The following is a 21,810-nucleotide window of genomic DNA, read 5'->3' as shown; positions in this document are numbered from 1 at the left end:
AATCGTGGGCTGATTTTCTTGAGTCGAATCAAAATGTTGATGTGTTTGGCAACTAAAAAGCATGCCTGGCGTTTTCTGGTCATTAATGGACTATTGATGCATGACGTGTGCAATCAATCAAATTTTGACATAAATTCAATGCACTTTTCACTTTATAGCAATACAGTTATTCTGTTTTCATATTAAACATGCCTTTTAGTGCAACACTCCCACATTCAAATCAGTCAATGTACTCCCGCAGGGGGATATCCAATCAAAATATGACGGCATCGATAAGGACACGCCCATCCCCACTGATAGACAGGTGAGACTCTCTTCCATGTGTTTAATAGACTTCGCACTGATTGAGGTTATTGAAAAGCTCAATAATTCATCAGCCTGTTGAATTATTCACTTTGTTTGTGAAGTGCCTGTCTTCACCTTTAAGCCTTGTTAAGATTGGACTATCCACTGCTGAATATTTCAAACGATTCCTGATGACGGAGACACGTCGCCCACCTAGCCACTCATCTGAGTTCATTTAAGGCTGTGGATTTTATGCATTAGAAGTTCCGTTATCATTTGTCACGCAGATTGAAGTGGACATCCCTCGCTGTCACCAGTACGACGAGCTGCTGTCGTCACCTCAGGGTCACATCAAGTTCCGGCGGGTGCTCAAGGCTTGGGTGGTGTCTCATCCTGATCTGGTGTACTGGCAAGGTGAAGGAGCCATGCTTGGGTGGGGTCATGTACACGGTTCCGCTTTCTACCACTAGATGGCATCAAAGACTCGCAGTGTTTCTGTTGTACATTCACTGTTTGAGAAAGATGGCAGATGAAATCTTGTGCACTCTTGAGAAACCTGTCAAGAACACATCTGGGTCATATTTCACCCTAAAATAATAAGAGAAAAAGAAAATCAAGCTTAGTTTTAGGAATGTCTAGGTGTTTTTCATTATGCCATTTATTAGCAGTACAATCAAACACATTTTCCACCAAAATTATAATTCTAATGATATGTAATTGCTCTCAGTGGTGATTCTTATTATATCTTCATTACTGTAATACAGTCATTTAAGCTGATTTCAAACAGGAATTTGTAAAAATAAGTCAGGAATTGAATGCAGCAATAAATAAATGAATGTAGGTACCATAATGTACAAATGTTTTACAGTTTAAATAATAACCCATTTTATTTTGCATAAAGAAAATTTGTTGTATTTTCAGAGTGTTATTTTCATGTTAATCAAACTCATTTTCTCCCCAGAACTTCATTCTGAATAACAATTTTCATTACTGTAATACAGTATTTTAATAACTGTCATTACAGACAATACAACAAATATTATCATGATGTGTAAATACAATTGAAATTATGTTTCTTTCAATCTCTCTTTTTATTTAAATTTTCTTTCTTTTTTTATTAATGTGATGGAAGTCCTGTCACAATGCAAAAAATCTTAATCCTCTGGGGAATTTTTTTTTTATTTTTTATTTTTGGGTGAAATATGACATGGGCATTTTCTTGACAGGACTTATGAGATTGTGTTGATTTGATGTTTTTGCTGTAGGCTTGGATTCGCTTTGTGCACCTTTCCTCTATCTAAATTTCAACAACGAAGGTAATATTTCTGGCCAATTTGTTCTGTCTTTATTTATTTATTTTTTGACATTCTTCCTGATATTAGTGCCTCTAGCTGAACTAACTCAGTCTTGTTATTATTTTTTCCTCTCAGCTCTTGCATATGCATGCATGTCGGCCTTCATACCCAAATATCTGTACAATTTCTTCCTGAAGGACAACTCGCATGTGATACAAGGTAAGGTGACCTTTTCTTTCTCCATAAAGAATAGAACTACAGTATTAATATAATACTACAAGTAACCACATTTAATCAATTTACAGCATGCCCGATTTGTGTGGCAGTTTGCACGTGCTTGCTTGTATTGCAGCTGTTTCTTAAAAATCTTTTTTACTGTTACACTGCAGTGATTGCAGCCATAAACACTTAGAGGATTTCTGTAGCCTGACATTTGGGCATGTTTGTTGTTGCACTCGCGAGCTCAGCTGTCAGCACTTCAGGAGCAGAATTGCTTTGTTTTGCTCTCAGACTGAGCTTTGAGCAAAGTGTTTGTCCTGCCATGGGTATAACGTGTTAAAAGTGTTTTTGGCGCGAGTACAAATGCCTGAATGCTCTTATTCTTCACTTCTCCAGAATATCTGACCGTCTTCTCGCAGATGATTGCGTTCCACGACCCCGAGCTCAGCAACCACCTGAACGAGATTGGATTCATACCTGATGTAAGTAGAGATGCACCGATTGACCGGCCAGTGATCGGAATCGGCCGATTTTTCACATGACCGGCCCAGATCGGTGACCGGCCGGTCAGTCTATCGTCTTGCCGATTCCGAGCCGATCCTTTTATTGCCAATGACGTCACAGCCACGCGCACACTCACAGTCGCGTGTAAACACGTCGTTTCGCGTGAGAATGATTCTAATTTTAATTGCATTCAGTGTAATGGCGACTGATAATGTATTTATGTCGTGCTAGATGAGGCTTGCACAGCCTGAGGAGTGTGTGAGAGAGACAGCACACACAAAGTAACACAGAAATTTATAGATGCATAACTTACTGCGGTAGAATATTTACAAAATATGATTTAGGTAAGCAACGTAATATAACAATGTTATATAAATTATAACGTAATATAATTTAAGTATACGGCCATGATGTTTCCCCGAATATCAATATCAACACGATTGCAATGTGACATTGATTTTATACAATAGTATTTCAATAAACAAGAAGTTAAAATTAAGTGACTTAAATTTTAGACAAAATATTGACTGTTTTTGCTCAATTTTGCTGACGAAAATAGTTCCGATCAAAGACAAAGCAGAACTGTTTTGTGTCTCCGAGCAACACACAGCTGTGTTTCGTTACTGAATGAATCCAAGTTTTTGAACTAATCGAGTGAGTGAATGATTCAGTGGCCCATTCATAAGGACAGTCACTAGCCTCGTTTCTGAATGAATGAGCTGTTTGAATGAATCGGTTGAATGAATGAATAAATAAATAAGAAATTTGCTGCCACCTACTGGTGGTTTAGTCATATTTAAAAGTATCATTGCATTTTTTCAACATTTATTTGAATTTTTTTTTTAAATATGTGAAACATTAATCTTATAAAATTAATTATGCATTTGAAATTTTGCAGTGTAAATGCATTTATGGCACCTCAGCTTCATCAACCTGTCTGTGTAAATGCATCTAATGCCACTTCAGATGCAGCTTCTGTTTCCTCAGCAGTGGAAAGATACAGTTTGTTAATACTAATTTCATTTGAATGGTAACAACTCTCTGTGCATCTCTAGATGTAAGTGTAAATATTTCAAAAACACATGCGATCACATCAAAATCAAATCAGAATTGGCTTGATGTTTACTTTGTTACATGCCCCATGAAATCAATATTTTATTTTTGTGGCTTTTAGTCCATTCCTGTTAGCTTTGAGAGCCGTCTGTATGCTAGTTTACTCCTAAAAGTGTTTCCATTGGCAGAACAAAAAAGTAATGGGAAATATTGTGTCTAAAATGTAATTGAGCAATGTGTTACTCAGTATTATCCTTTTGTTGTATTCAAGAGCCAAGGAATTTCTTCAAATCCACAATACTATATATGAGCTATAATAACAATGACCCTTGCACTTAGCAAACACCAATGAGTGAGGTTATTTTTTATTTAGATAATAGAATATAATAATAATAATGGCAATAATAATTGCTATATTATATTTATGTATTTTTATATAATATATAAAATGTAGTTTTAATGTTATATTATATTTATATATATATATATATATATATATATATATATATATTAATAAAAAATATAATGTATAATAGTCTAATTAAATCATTATTATACTGTAATTATTTTATTATAATTAATGTTATAACAGTATTAATGATATTTTATTATAATTAACCCTGCACAGCTGCTGTTATGGTTCGACCGCATGAATCAAAAGAAGACTCATCATGAGAGGATGTAACCACTGCTGAACTGGAGTCTCTGAGAAGACCATTATATATGCTTAACCCTGCCATGATTCCCAATGCATTTGATCTGGAAGTGATTGTTTTCTTGTCAGAAAGTCACCTTGCGCTCTTTTAAAGGGGCCGCGTTAGTAGAATTTTGTGTTTTTCTCTGAAACACGGTGGACCTTGTTAACATGGGCCAGAACACCCTAGCAACCATCTGGTCATGCCCTAGCAACCACCCAAAACACCCCGTTTACATTTTCCTCAGGAAATCTAGATTCTTTTTGTGCATCACCAGATGCTTTGGCACTGTTTGCTTGATGGCCGTTTGTTCCCACAGTTGTCATTTTAATTTTCACTGTAGTTGGGATAATATTTGATCTTGACTTGACTTATCTTGTTATTATCAAACTGTCTTTGAGGCATGGATACATCTTGGCTGATGTTAGTCGAGGATTTGGCTCAGTTCAGTAAAGTCTGCATGAGTGCTATTATATTTGGCAGCACAAGGCCTGAATTTCGCAGGAAAGTGACCTAGTTTTGTGTCCTGCTTCATGTTGGTATTCTGATAATGTTGGATAAGCCAAAACTAACCGTTTTTATTTTGATTTTCTTTCAAAGCATTCATTGAATTGCTTGGACAAAATGGAAAACGTGTAATTTCAGACCTAATTGGGTAATATTTGTTATGATGCAATCGAGGGTGATGTTCTGTTACTTTAGAAGGACATTAATGGCAGTTTGGGGTCAGTAAGATTTTTTAAAATAAATTAATACTCCAGCAAGGATGCGTTAAAAAAAGTAAAATTGACATTTATAATGTTAAAAAAGATTTCAAAAGATTACAAATGCGGTTCTTTTGAACATTTCTATTCAGTAAAAAAATTATAATGGTTTCACAAAAATATTAAGCAGTTTTAAACTGCTTAAAATATTAAACTGTTTTAAACATTGATCATTAATATTTAAACAGTTGATTGATCAGCAAATCAGTATACTAGAATGATTTCTGAAGGATCATGTGGCACTTAAGACTGGAGTAACGATGCTGAAAATGCAGCTTTGCATCACAGGAATAAATTACATTTTAAAATATATTAAAATGAGGGCCGGTAGACACAATCAAACGGTAGATCTTTGTGAACCAGTAGAGATTTTGGACTATCGTCTATATCGTGGTTACACGCTCACGTGACGTTACTGTGCTACGTGGTCATGAAAACTTATACTTCAAACAGTGGTACAAGAGGATGTGGTGCTGGTCCTTCAAGAGTCACTCACAACTTATCTGTCCATGAAGCCTATAAAAAATAGTCTTAATGTATTTCACAGCAAAGTCTCTGAGAACCTGACACCTTGAAAATGGTGGCGCTGGAGACTAAATGTTTCCTGATGGTTTTACATCTATTTCTTCACATTAATTCTTAATGCTTTTGCAGTTAACGTGTCTTTTCTTCTCCACCTGTTTTTTCTGACCTCGCTGTCCCAGTGAGCATTTTGCTGTCCAATGGTCATGTCTTAACTTTGCAATTTCTGTATTGCATTAGTTTTGAATATTTCTCATGGGGATTTAATTATTTTTGACATCTCAGTCTGAGTTAAACCTCTTTTTTGGCTCATTTTATCAGTAAAACAAAACATGCCTAATAATTCTGCACACCTGAATATGGGTTTTTCACTTCCAGCCTTCATGGACAATTATATATCACTTATAAATGATTAAATACAAAATCAATAGTATTTATTAAGATTGATGTGGTTTGGAATTGGTCAAATGTGACCCTGGACCACAAAACCAGTCATAAGGGTCAATTTTTCGAAATTAAGATTTATACGTCATATGAAAGCTGAATAAATAAGCTTTCCATTGATGTATGGTTTGTTATGATAGGACAATATTTGGCCGAGATTCAACTATTTGAAAATCTGGAATCTGAGGGCGCAAAAAAATCAAAATATTAAGAAAATCGCCTTTAAAGCTGTCCAAATTAAGTTCTTAGCAATGCATATTACTAATCAAAATTAAGTTTTGATATATTTACAGTAGGAAATTTACAAAATATCTTCATGGAACATGATCTTTACTTAATATCCTAATGATTTTGGCATAAAAGTAAAATCGATAATTTTGACTTGTATATGTTTTTTTGGCTATTACTAAAAATATACCCCAGCAACTTAAGGTCACAAATGTGCTTGGAAACAAAAATATCATCAGAATATCAACGTGCCTTATAATTATGCATGCGGTGTATATCGTGATATATATATCGTTACCGTGAAATAAAATTACTCATATCGTGATATAAGGTTTTGGTCATATCACCCACCCAAATTGTGATAATATTTCACAATATAGCATCAATATTTTTGATCAAATAAATGCAGCCTTGGTGAGCATAAGAGACTTTCAAAAACATAAAAAAATCATACTGACTCCCAACCTTTTGAACGTTAGTGTATATTGTTTCTGACACCATCTATATTGGGTGTCAGGATGTCATTGGACCTCGTCCCATCACGCACAGCTCCTCGTTGCCTCTAATTTTAACTCCTCCGCAGCCGTGCTGTCATGTTTAGCAGCGGTCAGTCTGTCTCAGTCGGAGATGGAGCTCTTCCCAGCAGGGAGCTGATTTGGCTAGACCGAAGCCTGTCTCACGCTCGTCCTCTCATTTCTCCCTAAACCCCTCTGAGGCCGAGCCACCAATCAACTGCTGAAATGGATTATACATCCTACCCAACCGCAACCGAGCAGAACCATGGGAAGAGAGGCAGTGTTGGAACAGGTGCTGGAGGGAGACGGCAGAGAGACGCGGGGATGTTGGCTGTTCATTACACTCCCACACACGTCCTCTCGTTTCTCAGAGGGCTGTGAAGCAAAGGCATGAATTACAAGTACAGGTTTCCTCTGATGAATTTAACATTCGCTGAGGTGTTTTATTGGGAATTATAAAAGGGCCCGTGCTGTTTATTCATATTAGCCACATTGTTGCTCATGTAAAAATGGCTTTTGTGCAAGAATGAATGTTCTTTCTTTCTGTTTCTTTCAGCTGTATGCGATCCCGTGGTTCCTTACAATGTTCACACGTAAGTATCGACTCATTGGCAAGATTGGGCGTTTGCTAATTTCATAATTATTTTCTGGATGGATTATACCTAATGCACTAAAGAATAATAACAAATAGGACCTTATTATGAAGTGCTACTGTCCCTTTTTCTCCTGAAGTTGACTGGCCTCTTGTTCAGCCTTGTGGAATAAAACATCTTCAAATTAAGGCTGCAAAAACACTGTTAAGATGATCCAGTTGGTAAAATTATAGAAGGACATATAACCTTGGCAGTAATTATAGTGATTTGCACTGTATTCATTTATGGCACTTAGTTTGGGATGTTGAATTGTTCTGATTACACCTTTGATGATGATAAATGCGTCAGATTTGTTCTTTTTGCATTTCCAAAACAATAAGCACTGATTGACTAATTGTGCATAGTTTAATCATACATTCTGTAATGTGTTGTATATTATGGTAAAACACACAATAATAATAATAAAAATAAAATAAAAAATAATTAGGGATGCACCCATAGGATTTTTTTGGCTGATACGATACCGATTTTAACAAACAACTATTGGCCGATACCGATACTGGTCAATTGCATAAAGCAGGGCTTGGTTCACTCCAAGCAGAATCGGTATTTGAACGTTTCTGTTCCTGCCTCCCTCTGTGAAACCGGTTTGAGTAGAAAACATACTGGTTAATAACGTTATTTTTTTTACTTTTTCTTTGCCAATAATAATAATAATAATAACAACAAATTACAGCATTTAATTTACTCAAAAAGAAAAAAAATCATGAAGAGAGTTTTGAATGATCTCTCTTAGTCATAGCCAATACAGCATCATCTTTTCTAGATTTACCAAAGACCAAATGTATTAAATAAAAGAAACTCAATAAAATGCAATAAAAATAATTTTTCAAAATAATTCAAAATGTTCCAGCATAGATTAAAAAAAAACGCTACTCCTATAAGCGTTCATTTTGAGAGCAAAAAAACCTGCCTAAATTAGTAGACTGCACATTGCATTTTATTATTACATTCAGAAATAATGTAGGTTAAAATAATGATAAATAAAAGCAAAATTACAAACACACTTAGGCTATTTTAGTTCCCTTCTCTCCACAACAAATCCTCTAAAGTTGTATTTAGGCTAAATATAAGTATCAAGCCAAAACAAATTAATTTAAAAATGAAACTGAAGCCTACCTCTCTCATTCTGCACGAATCCAAATGTTTCCATATTCGCAAAATATCTGGATGCTAACCTATTATTTATTATGTAAACTATAGGCTAAGGCTTTGTTCTTCACTCACATTATCGACGTAAAACATCATCCTTCACATATAGGCTATATCAGAAGTGAGGCGCTGGTCACACTGAACGGCACAGACTGTACTATGGACTATTTAAATTGAGCAGTGTAACTTTTGATGTTTCTTTAACTGTATTTTATTTTCATAATGAACAGGCTGCAATGTCAAATTAGCAAAAAAATTGGTATGTGCGTGTGAGGCACCGACGCGATCACTGCATTGTTTTTTGCAACTGTTACTCCGTAATTTATGGTCATACCAACGCTGGTTTGTCATACAAATAGAAGCAAAACATCATTCAAAACTATAAAGCTTTTGTAAAATAAAGAAAACTGCTTTCTGCCGTCTCGTTTTTTTTCCGTGAACTTTGGAACGCGTTACAATTATTCGAAACGCAGCACAATTTATTTCGTTTTGTTAATCTGTTGATGATTTAAGTGAAATATATTTTGTGTATAGACCTGTATATTCCTTTTTATGTATCCTATATAGTTTTATTCTGTTTTCTCCATTCGCTGAAACGCTGCAGGTGCGTGATGTGACCTTGTGTGAATCCGTGTTCTACACTGGTTTTAAACAAAAAGCTGCATATTACCTGCCATTAATTTTCACTTAAATATGGGCCTAATGCTTGGCAGTTCATGACATATCCTTGGATAAACTCTTAACGCCAGTGCATTGTCATTGCGACTTACCTATGAGTTCACAGCTGAGAGCGGGCATTTCACTGGTTGGATGCGTCAGCATCACGTTCGCATATGGCCGTACTATGCCGTCTGACAAACTGATTTTATTTTGTTTTGGCAAGTATTTAATTATTTTGCACAGAGATAAACCTTGGATTATGCAACAGACATGCAACTCGCAGTCTCCATGCAGTTAATTAATAAACCTTCGGTATCGGCCCTTTTCATGCTATTTCCGATATGCAGATGGCTTTAAAATAATAAAAAAATCAGCCGATTAATATCGGCGGCCGATACATCGGTGCATCCCTAATAATAATGATAAAAAACAGTAGTAATTTGTATAATATTATTATTATTACATTAGCAACAAATTGTTATTAATAATAATGTACAAATTATTTTTATTATTGTTGTTGTTGTTATAGCAGAAATAATATTAATAATGTAAAACTATACTTGTGTAATTTAATAAAAAATTATATTATTTCAAGATGCTATGCTATGCTTCGATGGTCACGCAACAATAAATAAGTTACTTATTATTTATTATCACTTTTTAAAATAATAACATTATATAAATGTATTTTTTCTAAACGTGGATCGTTCCAGTTCTAGAATCTGAAATCAGAAATTACACAATATAGCAACAGCCATGATACAGAAGGCCTGTTGACCATATTAATGCGCAGCTGTTAGAGTGCAAAGACTGCAAAATACACTCGTAATAAGTCATTTCTTGTCCCATTTCCTCTGCAGATGTGTTCCCCCTGCACAAGATCTTCCACCTGTGGGACACTCTGCTTTTGGGAAACTCCTCTTTCCCCTTCTGCATCGGTGTAGCTATTCTACAGCAGCTGAGGGACCGCCTGCTGGCCAACGGCTTCAACGAGTGCATACTGCTCTTCTCAGACCTGCCTGGTAAGAGTCACCAGTGCACATGCACACAAAAAACATTTTTTTTTTCATTTACATACTTTTGTAGCATTTTATTATTTTTTCCATACTAAAGTCCATCTATATATTTACTTGATATGTGTTATGTTTAGGTAACCTCTGTGTGCCAGTATAGTTCAGACTTTCATTCAATAGGCCAAGTTGTTGAATATTGAATAGGCATTGATATGTCAACATGGGGGGTTGTATTCTGATGACAGTTGCTAAATTACTTGTTTTGCTGTTTGGTTAGCATAAATTTGTATTGCGAAGGAATATTTCTGCATAGTAAATTGAGCTTTTATTTAAAAGCTTCATTGTGCATTGAGCTTTTATTTTATTTGAAAGATCCCATTTTGACCCCTTCAACTGAGTAAAGGTCTGGTCACATTTTACAAAATGTTGCTGGCAAAAAAAGTGTCTCTTGTCTAAGAGCGAAATTGAGTCGATCGTGTGGATTCCTGTTGAAATTACTTCGCCCACAAAATTTTGCAGCAACAATAATTGTGACCACACCCTAATTATATACATATAATTATGTAGAGCAGGTGCATTGTGGGTAAATCCACTGTAAGTGCTAATCATGGGCGACATTAGGGGGGGGCAAGTTTAATTAGGCAAATTGTTAGTCATGGAATCCCTGATGTCGGCCCTGCTGCAATTGGAGCACTTAGCCAAGCACTAAATACCCTCAACGTGTTTTTGCAGTGTTGAGCAATGTAACCAATCACAGACATATCTGTTGATTTCTTAAATGCAGTGGCCAATCAGAAACATTTTGTCAGAATTCACTCACCGCTGAGAGCGCCGCAGTTTTTAAGTGCAGTTTTGCATACTTGTGAATCATCTCATGACTAAGTGCAGACGCGATGTAAATAAGAGATTCATTGTGCAGTTTAGAGCTTCATTGATTATAACGGAACTTTGTAAGATCACGATGAACAAAGATGAGTGACACTTTTTAGTGTTAAAGGGAGCACGTTTTGCGCACTTTCTAGGGTATAATCCATTCAGAATTTATTTGAAACTTTAGTTTTTCGGACACATAGGCTACACCCTGCAAAGTTTCGGGAATGACATCTGCATATTTATGCGGGATTCACTCTCGAAATAGCAGTGATTGGCAATGGATGGAACATAAAATATGTTGATTTAATTCTGGAACCGGTCCTGGCCAAACCTCCACAGACAGCGTGCGTCCAGAGCGAGATCTAATTCACGGACCAAAAGTGTGTGTAAACTTTATTCAGATCAGGACATATCAACCCATAATTTAATTTCATTTCCAGTAACGGACGATAGAAAGTTCAGCAATGAATGGTATGCAACTTATGACAGAATATAGTCCCACAACTGATCGTTTATTTTTTCCTCACGTGTCTCGCCTTTGGTAACAACGATTCAAAACGTAAACATTTCAAGTGACACGGGAAAAAGACACGGAATTTTTCGGACACATAGGCTACACCCTGCAAAGTTTCGGGAATGACATCTGCATATTTATGCGGGATTCACTCTCGAAAAAGCAGTGATTGGCAATGGATGGAACATAAAATATGTTGATTTAATTCTGGAACCGGTCCTGGCCAAACCTCCACAGACAGGGAGCGAGATCTAATTCATGGACCAAAAGCTTGTGCAAACTTATTGAGATCGGGACAATTTCATTTCATTTCCAGTAACGGACGGTAGAAAGTTCAGCAATGAATGGTATGCAACTTATGACAGAATATAGTCCCACAACTGATCGTTTATTTTTTCCTCACGTGTCTCGCCTTTGGTAACAACGATTCAAAACGTAAACATTTCAAGTGACACGGGAAAAAAACACGGAAAACTTCAGTGAACATCAGAAAAGCAGCGTGCACATTTCTGGTTAAAAACGAAAGGCCATCAACTGACAAACGGGAAGCATCACCATTCAAATCAGCAGGAAGAGCCACAGCTAGTCCACAGTTTACTAAATGGTGGCACCCTATTTAAGTTATTCTGACTGTGTTGGATTGACTGCTTTGATGCGTTGCAATACGGTAGGGCATTGTTTTGATGCTTACATCCCCAAAAAATCCTTTGTTTTTATTTATTTGTTTCATATATATATATATATATATATATATATATATATATATATATATATACTTTTTTCCCTTGCCCCCCTGACTCAGAGTCAAATGTCGCCCATGGTGCTAATAATGTTTTAAAATATTTTTTTAATAATTAAAATATATATTTATGGAAAATTAAAATGTTATCATTTGTTCACCCTCATGTTATTCCAAAGAAATGTATTCTTTAGCAATTTGAGTTATTTGCTGAAAAACTTAAACTTAAAACGACGTAACCGGGCATGGGTTTAAAATCATGTTTCACTGGTTTAGACTCATGTCATCAAGAATTTGATATGAATATTCACAAAGCTGGAATGCTGCGCTTTGCAACAATAGACCTACATCTTGTGGTGAGAAGCAGCAGCAGTTGTCCAGTAGTGAGCAGAGAAAAAGGTACTCCTCTCAGAAAACGTACAAACAGAGATCATTTAAGATGTTTAATTACTATTTGGAGCATTGGGATTGTTAGAAGAGGGCTTAATTAACTAATTTTTGTGAAAACCTCAAGTTCGACTAAAACTGACATTTTTCACTTCTTTTGTAGCTTAAAATTAGACCATACGCATTCTGACTCAATTTGACAGCACGGGTCACAAATGTAAATATTTAAGAAATTAAAAACGAACGTGATGTTTCTTTTCCAACAAACTTAAATAAGCTGAAATACTAGAATTTGAGATAAAAATATAAATAGAAGCTAAATAGAAATGTTACAAAAAAAAGCCTTGTAATTTTTTTATGAGCACATGTCAAAACAGATCACGTGGATTCCTGATAAAATTACTGAAAATTTTACTGAGCAATGATAAATGTGGCCACACCTTAAATATATGCTAGAATTATGCAGAGCAGGTGCACTGTGGGTAAATCCTCTGTATACTAGGGGTGCTCCGATTAATCGGCTACCGATCACTTTCGGCCGATAATCACGTTGGGATGATTGATCAGCGGTCTCTAAAAAGGCCGATCTCAAAATACCGATCTCAAGCTGATGACGCTGCCGTGAGAGGTTTGGCACGACATGCAGCGGCACCATCTCAGTCTCTGTTCGGCGCGGCGTGAAATAATTATAATGCTATATTTCTTCATTAAATAACTTATAAAGTAATTTGAAAACCTTGCGTGAGACATAACTTCACAAACAGCGTGAGTAAATTAACGCGCGCTGTCTCTTTCTCTCTCAAAATACGCAAATGGCTTCAAATCACCACACATCGCGTCTGTCTATAAGCAAGCTGCACAGTTGACACAGGAATTGTCACTTGCACAATCGAGGCAGTGTCACATCGTCACTAAAGTTTATAAATTGCATTACTTTTTAATTCTTGCCGGTGTTTAACCATTCAGCGCTCAAGCGCTCTCCTGGAGACCGTGTGCTCATGCACACTCGCAGTGCACATACAGTACATAACGCCAGGTTCACATTACTCAGTTTGCAGTGTGTACGCGGTGCATATTTTTTCCGCACTCATGTTAACGGATTAAAGCATTTACTGCACATGGTTGCGGTCCAGTGTTCTGACGATTTGTACCTACTAAGATTGTGCTACCTCCCATTAAAAAGATAGGTAGCACAAATCGATAGCGAAAAATGTGACCCATCAGATTGTGCTACCATCATCTTATTCATGTAGTTTGAGGCTTTTTTAAATGTCCATAACTATCCCTACCCTTAACCTACCCGCCCATACCTACCCTTACCCTAAACTTACCCTTAAAACAATGCAAATATATTTTTGGTAGCACAATCTGATAGGTAGCATGTTTTGTCAGTACACCGGCAGCGCGTCTGCAGCAGTGCAGAGATAATTTCCACACCGAGTCTATTGCCGCTGCAAGCGCTGAATTAAAGTAACAGTGCATTGTTTTCAGTAAATATGAACATGGATTGACAAGAAAATGTAGCAATTACACCATAAATGCATATTATTAAAGTCTACTGTTTCACAGTCAACACATATGGCTTTTTGGCTAGGTTTAAAGAGAAAGAGCACTTTTAGATAAACAAGGCAATAATAGATTGCACTCGTGGAGGTAGGAAAACAAAGTTCTTTATGAACCGCAGGATTGCTTGTAATAAAGATTTAAATAAAAAAGGAAAGGCAGTAGAGCTGACTATTTCTGTCAATGGTAAGTTTGTGATAGCGTAAGAAAAGTAGTTTAAATGTTTTGCCACTTGCTGGAGCAACTTAATATATAAATCTAGAAGTAAATGCAAAAGTAAAAAGCATTGAATAATGTGTTGCTTATATTGTGTTTAAACATGTCTGTTAAAGATTGTATTACTGTACTATGTAAAAAAAAAAAAAAGAATTGCAGTGCTGAAAAAGCATTTTCAGTGACAGTGTTTGGATTTGAAATCCAAAAATGTTGTGTTTGTGGTAAACAGCCACGGATCAGTAGCGGACTCCTGTGTGAAAGCTGCTTTCCCTCTCACAGGGTAAATTCAGGCCTTGAATAAATGTCTAAAAATCCTGATTGAAGTATCACTATACTGTATATAGTTATAAATGATAAAAAGAAGGCTTTAAAAAGATCGGTATTGGTGATCGGTATCGGCAGATACTGTGATCAGTAATCAGCCTAAAAAATCCTGATTGGAGCACCCCTACTGTATACTATAGAAACACTGCATAGTGCTGAGAAACGGACTACAGAGTGTGAGTTTGCTGCAGTCGCTGTGGACCCAGACTTGGAAACTGCAGAGTGATGCACACTTGTCTGGTTAGGCGCACCTTGCCTCCCTTCTGTCAAACAATGTGCTTTATTCCCCGTAAGCTTCCTGACGCCGGCGCTCAGTTGGGACTTGTTTGCGATGAGCTCAGGATAAGTTATGCTGCTTATGCTGTTCTTTCCGTGTGGTATGCTGGGAGAGGCAGCAGGCACCGACGTGGCCTGACGAGTGGTGTTTTGGTCAGGATAGCTCCGTGTGTTTCCTCTGGCATCTGCTTGCCACTATTCCCCGAGGTTGCTGTCAACACGGAGCTGCGCAGCGTGGCTGAAGTGATGGACGATGATTGAGTCTAATGTGAGGGAATTAGCTGGGAGCATTCAGCGCTGCAGGAACTCTGATGGTGTGTACACTCAGCCACAATGCAGGGATTACTTCCCAAAGTAATGTGGAAAATATCACGTTACCGTGGCAGTTGAAAGCAGGACAATTTCTGAAACTTGTCGCTGTATCTTTCAGGCTAAAACACTGGTGTAAACAAAGATTAGGGTTTAAAAATTTTTTTTTTTTTTTTTTAGTGTGTGTGTGTGTGTGCGCGCTGTGTACTGTGTGTGTGTGTGTGTGTGTGAAAAGGTAAAAAAAAAAAGGCAGGAGAGCAGCATTTAAATGTCTTGTTCTTATTTAATTGGCAATAGATATGCATGCTGGTCATACTTTCTGTTTTTCCCACCATCTAAGATAATGTCTAGTCCACTTTAGTCTGTATACATTTGAATACATTTTTGAATCTCTAGAAAATAAAGATACAAAACCATATATAAAGGGGTAGGACACAAAATAAAATGAAATAAAATAATAAAATAAAATAATAAAATAAAAATTACAAATTTAGAAAATAAAGATACAGAACCATATACGTATAAAGGGGTAAGACACAAAAATATAAATAAATAAACAAATAAATAAATAAATTAGAAAAAACATACAAAATCATATATAAAATGGTAGGACACAAAAAAATAAAATAAATAAAAATTACTAATTTAGAAAATAAAGATACGAAACCATATATAAAGGAGTAGGACACACAAAAAAATAACACAAATGTGCTTGTGTTCACTTAAAGTAGTGTCAGAGATATGTTTTGTTTCAAGTTTTTGGTTCAGCTATTCCTTTACAGGTGCAATATGTATTATTTTCTACTTTACATGCTTTGCACACAAAAATATGAATAGTAGATTTGACTTTTTTACAATAATGTGCAAATGAGATGAAGACTCATCTTGGTAACTAAAAGTAAAATTATTAAAATATAAAAAATTGATTCAGGAATTTCAATAAAGCTGAAATAAAAAAATAAATATTCAATAATAATTAAAAAAGCAAAAATTTAAAATGTTGAATTCACAAGTAACTGAAATAAATGTTGAAGTACTAAAATTACTTTAACTGAAATAAAAATCTAAATAGAAGCTAAACAGAAATATTACAAAAAAGTAAAAATGCAACAAAAGCACATATGACTTGAAAATATGAGTATGAATAAATACTATAATAGTATATGATACTAAAATAACAGTCATATCAGTGATGTACAAAGACATTTTATTCTACATCGATTTTTTTTTCTAAAATACACATTTTATTCTACTCACTGTGGCCAACATGTCGAGATCACATGAGCAGCTTATTTTTGCATTCATCCAAGTTAATGAACTGAAACACCTGAGGATCTGCTTGTTAGGCGATGGTGGTCACAAAGAGGCTAATGCTGTTATATTAGTGGTTTGAGAAGATGAATATGAAACATAAACACTTATTGCACCTTTAAAGCTGAAACGTGCAGCACTAGTGGCACCAAACAGAAATGCAGAATGACTTGTAACAGGCAATCCCATTCAAATTCATTTTTTTTGCCATTTCCAAAATTAGGATTGTCACAAAGACGAGTATGATTTCGCAGGATGCCTGATTCTGTGGTGTCTGTCAGGCGGTAGGGATGACTCCAAAAAAAATGGCAAAAGAAAAGCAAATTTCTAAAGAAATCAACTTTAATATCAGCAAAACCATTGCACCAGCAATCACAGAGAAATCTGTTATAGACGTGGCAGCGATGTTCAACAGAAGCCCGTGAGACACGCCATTACTCCGTCCTGTCAGGAGACAAATATCCAGCTGGAAGCAGAGCACAAATCACATTTTGACAAAAAGTGGATCTGACTACAAGTGGCTAATAAGCATCTGTCACTGACAAGTCTGGAAATAGCTTCAGAGGTTTTATAGGACGGTCTTCTATCAGAAATTGCTGAAAACTTGACAGAAGGAGAGAATGCGAGGGATGCACTATGAGGTTTGATCAGTTCCTCAAGCCAGATTAACTAGTAGCGCTGTTTTCGAGTCGTCCAACTGTGTCAAAACCTGTTTCTCAGTGTTATATCATGTACATCTACTGGCCTGTAGGAGTTTCTGGAGTCTTACCCTCAGCGGCATGTAGCTGACTGGATTATTAGGAATAAGCTGCCTGGGTATGGGTTTTTTTTTTTCCAGAGTCATACACTATAAATGGACTAAATCAGCTCTGACATCCATCATCCATCGTAAATCAGTGCTGTTGGATATTTTCTTCTTTGAAAAAGAATGCTGTACATACTGTTTGATCTCGTATTTTGTAATATTTGTTTTATTTTTGTTGTGATGACATTTTATTACCTCTTCAGGCTAACACGGTCTCGTTCTTTTAAAACATGCAGATGATTTTGATTCTGTCTGTTCTTTCTGTAGACAAATAAGGATATACAAAAATATGAGAAGGGAAAATTGTTTACAAATCTAATTTAAAACTCATTTATAAAAACATTTAAAAATGTTTGAACAGTACTACAAAAGTTGTATTTTATGAATGTATGAAAATGTCAAGTGAGGTAATAATACAATTTATTTTAAGTACATAAATATTTTCCTTGAGTGTGCACATCTTCATTATTTTCATAATTTATTATTATTATTACTTTTTTTTTTTTTTTTTTACAAATTAAATGATTTTTAAAAAATATGACATCTGCTTAAGGTTGTCTGAATTTGGGACCAAAGTAACAAAGGCTACATCAGTAACACACTGCGCTGCCAGGGACTCAAATCCTGCAGTGCCAGATGTGTCCCCCTGCTTAAGCCAGTACATGTCCAGGCCCGTTTGAAGTTTGCTAGAGAGCATTTGGATGATCCAGAAGAGGATTGGGAGAATGTCATATGGTCAGATGAAACCAAAATATAACTTTTTGGTAAAAACTCAACTTGAGGAGAAAGAATGCTGAGTTGCATCCAAAGAACACCATACCTACTGTGAAGCATGGGGGTGGAAATATCATGCTTTGGGGCTGTTTTTCTGCAAAGGGACCAGGACGACTGATCCGTGTAAACGAAAGAATGAATGGGGCCATGTATCGTGAGATTTTGAGTGAAAACCTCCTTCCATCAGCAAGGGCATTGAAGATGAAACGTGGCTGGGTCTTTGAGCATGACAATGATCCCAAACACACCGCCCGGGCAACGAAGGAGTGGCTTTGTAAGAAGCATTTCAAGGTCCTGGAGTGGCCTAGCCCGTCTCCCGATCTCAACCCCATAGAAAATCTTTGGAGGGGGTTGAAAATCCGTGTTGCCCAGCGACAGCCCCAGAACATTACTGCTCTAGAGGAGATCTGCATGGAGGAATGGGCCAAAATACCAGCAACAGTGTGTGAAAACCTTGTGAAGACTTACAGAAAACGTTTGACCTCTGTCATTGCCAACAAAGGGTATATAACAAAGTATTGAGATAAAATTTTCTTATTGACCAAATACTTATTTTCCACCATAATTTGCAAATAAATTCTTTAAAAACCCTACAATGTGATTTTCTGGATTTGTTTCCCCTCATTTTGTCTCTCATAGTTGAGGTATACCTATGATGAAAATTACAGGCCTCTCTCATCTTTTTAAGTGGGAGAACTTGCACAATTGGTGGCTGACTAAATACTTTTTTTCCCCACTGTACTATATACAGTGTTGGGTAAGTTAATATAAAAAAGTAATTAATTACTAGTTACTAATTACATCTTCAACAGTGTAATTAGATTACTGTACAAATTACTCTCTCCAAAAAGTATTTAATTACTTATTACGAATTACTTTCTAAATCCTATATCAAAGTTAATGAATGATACAAGGATGGACATGAAACAATTCTTTTCATTCTTTCAAATAAATAATAGATAACTACATAAATTATTCTGTTCGCACTTTAGATTAGAGTCCAATTCTCACTATTAACTAACTATTTACTATTAACTAACTATACTTTTGCCTTAATATACTCCTAAATACTGCTTATTAATACTTAATAAAGTAGTTGTTGACGATTAAGTTTAATAATTGCGTAGGAATTGGGTAGGATTAAAGATTTAGAATAAGGTCTTGCAGAATAAAACATTAATATGTGCTTTTTAAGTCATAATAAACAGCCATCATCCCAGTAATATTCATGCTAATAACCAACTAGTTAATAGTGAGAATTGGAGACTAAAGTGTTACCAATATTCTTTGTAACTCACCAAAGTATTTAAAGTGAGAAGGGTACATAAAAAGCATGCATTTTTAGGTTAGACTTTAAATTTTGATGTTAAATCCACTATTGTATTGTATTGTATTGTATAGAAAGGTTCTACAGGAAAGTCACGAGGGTGAATAAATGATGACAGATTTTCTTTTAGTCTATTCAAATCCCTGATCCCAAGTATAAGCAGTACTGTTGTAATAAAGGTACCTGCCATGGAGAAGCAGCTCAGTTTTAATTATATTGCTTCCCCAGAATCTCATTTTACACTGTACTCTTTAAAGTGCATTATTAATTTATGCCCAAAGCATTCAATAAGACATTTTTCTATTGAGACTTTAAGCACCGTCATCACATTCCTCTGACCTAACGTGTTTGTTTGACCCACTTGTTGCTACATGACTGTGTTTACTTTACACACTGTTAGCACTAAATATAGAGTTGGTGAATCAGTGCCTTGAAATTCCTGCCTCCTGTACACAAACGCCTCAACTTGTTAATAACATGTTACCATTTTTTTTTTTATTCTCTCACGCAGGTTATTAATTAAACCGTAGAGACTGGGTTTGTATATGCCACTGAGTGTCTTGTTTCGGCCACAGCTGCAGATCCCTTTCGGTTGCACAAAAGCAAGTTATATTTCATTGGAGAAAAGTCGTGGAGGTGAATTTTCCTCCTCAGTCTTTTTTCATTCCCTCATACAGAGGTTTTAGCTAACTGCTATCACCTTTATCAAGGGCATTTTTTCTTCCCTTCTCATGTCTTTTGGAAACTGGGCTGGAAAACGATGGCAGTGATGAAATGTATTCATGAGCCGATAGGTGTTAAATGGCCCAGGTTCACTCTCTTTGCACTTCGTCATTATTTTGTAGACTCTGAATAGACATGCTAACATTAATCCATTCTGGCAAGAGAAGCCAGAAGCTCTGGGTGATGTTTGGTGTAAGCGCTCCGACCGGTGTACATTTTTAAAGGTCCTTACTGGTGTTGTTATCTATAAAGGAGTGTGGCTGAAAGGTAGAATATGATAGATAATGATAGCAACAACAAAAAAAATATTTCTAATAATCTAATCTAATATTTCTGCATAAATATGACCTTCAGATAAAAGATCCGCACTCGCTGTTCTAATTTTTATTTTACAACAGAGCAATGGACAATCAAACGTTTCGGCAACAAGCTTTCTTCAGTGAATCATACAATAACATTTCCCACAAGATTTTTGTATTAAAAAAAGCATAAATATGACTCAAAACATCATCAGATTTTCACACAAGTCTACATACACAAGTAGACAAAGAGAACCCAATCAAATACTTTCTTTGTCATTTATTTATTCAGGAAAATGATCCAATATTGCATATCTGTGAGTGGCAAAAGTATGTGAATCTCTTGGATCAGCAGTTAATTTGAAGGTAAAATTAGAGTCCATCTGTTCAGAGGTGTTTTCATTCAGTGGAATGACTATCAGGTGTCAGTGCCTGCCCTGTTTTATTTAGAGAACTATCAAAGTTCACACTGGATCATTTTCCTGAATAAATAAATGACAAAAAAAATATTTTTTGCCTCATTTGTTTGATTGGGTTCTCTTTGTCTACTTTCAGGATGTTTTGGGTCAAGTTTATGCAGAAATATAGAAAATTCTAAAGGTTTCACAAACTTTCCAGCAGCACTACTTATATCAAATAAATGAAATATCACATTTATTTTGTCTATTTTGAAATAAATATTTTATAGTTTTCTTTCCCTCTACCATTCAAATTGTTTTGTTTTTCAACAAGGATGCATTAAATTGATCAAAAGTGACCGTTAAGATATCTATATAAAAAAAAAACAGGTTACAAAAGATTTCTATTTCAAAAAAAATGTTTTTACTGTTATATTACTTTTTTCATTTTCTATTCATCAAAGAATCCCGAAAAAACTCACGGTTTCCACAAAAATATTAAGCAGCACAACAGTTTTCAGCATTGATAATGACAAGAAATTTTACTTGAAAACCAAATATTAGAATGATTTCTAAAGGCTCATGTGATACTGAAGACTGGAGTAATGATGCTGAAAATAAATTACAGGAATAAATTACATTTGAATATATATTTAAATAGAAAATGGTCATCTTAAATTATAATAATATTTTTTGTGTATTTTAATTAAATAATTACAGCCTTGCTAAACATAAGAGGCTTCTATCTTACTGACCCCAATCTTTTGAACATTAGTGTATATAGTTTTTAACATTTTTAAACTGAACATAATTGACCATGCAACAGACTTGGCTATGGATCAATGCAGATACTGTATAATTTCATAATATAAATTCTGGCTGCTTGTTCATTCTGATAAAAGTCTTTAACCACAAGATTCAGTTATTCCGGAAATTTACCGTGATAACCATTGTTTACAAAATATCATAG

General features: G+C 35.5%; 1 protein-coding gene across 3 annotated transcripts in view; it reads left to right on the top strand.

Moving 5' to 3' along the window:
- Nucleotides 1-21,810, top strand: part of LOC107594431 (TBC domain-containing protein kinase-like protein) — a 53,240-nt gene that overhangs the window by 12,822 nt on the left and 18,608 nt on the right. For all 3 annotated transcript variants that reach the window (XM_016284479.1, XM_016284480.1, XM_016284481.1), the window contains exons 16-22: nt 242-304; nt 573-699; nt 1,551-1,601; nt 1,716-1,799; nt 2,196-2,281; nt 7,081-7,117; nt 9,850-10,011. In XM_016284479.1, the coding sequence (XP_016139965.1) occupies nt 242-304; nt 573-699; nt 1,551-1,601; nt 1,716-1,799; nt 2,196-2,281; nt 7,081-7,117; nt 9,850-10,011 (610 nt within the window). The remainder of the gene's footprint in view (nt 1-241; nt 305-572; nt 700-1,550; nt 1,602-1,715; nt 1,800-2,195; nt 2,282-7,080; nt 7,118-9,849; nt 10,012-21,810) is intronic.

The sequence above is a fragment of the Sinocyclocheilus grahami genome, unplaced genomic scaffold (genome assembly GCF_001515645.1).
Source record: "Sinocyclocheilus grahami isolate Dianchi unplaced genomic scaffold, SAMN03320097.WGS_v1.1 scaffold183.1, whole genome shotgun sequence".
Classification (NCBI taxonomy): domain Eukaryota; kingdom Metazoa; phylum Chordata; class Actinopteri; order Cypriniformes; family Cyprinidae; genus Sinocyclocheilus; species Sinocyclocheilus grahami.
Note: the sequence above shows the minus strand (reverse complement) of the source record. Positions and strands in the feature narration are given on the sequence as shown.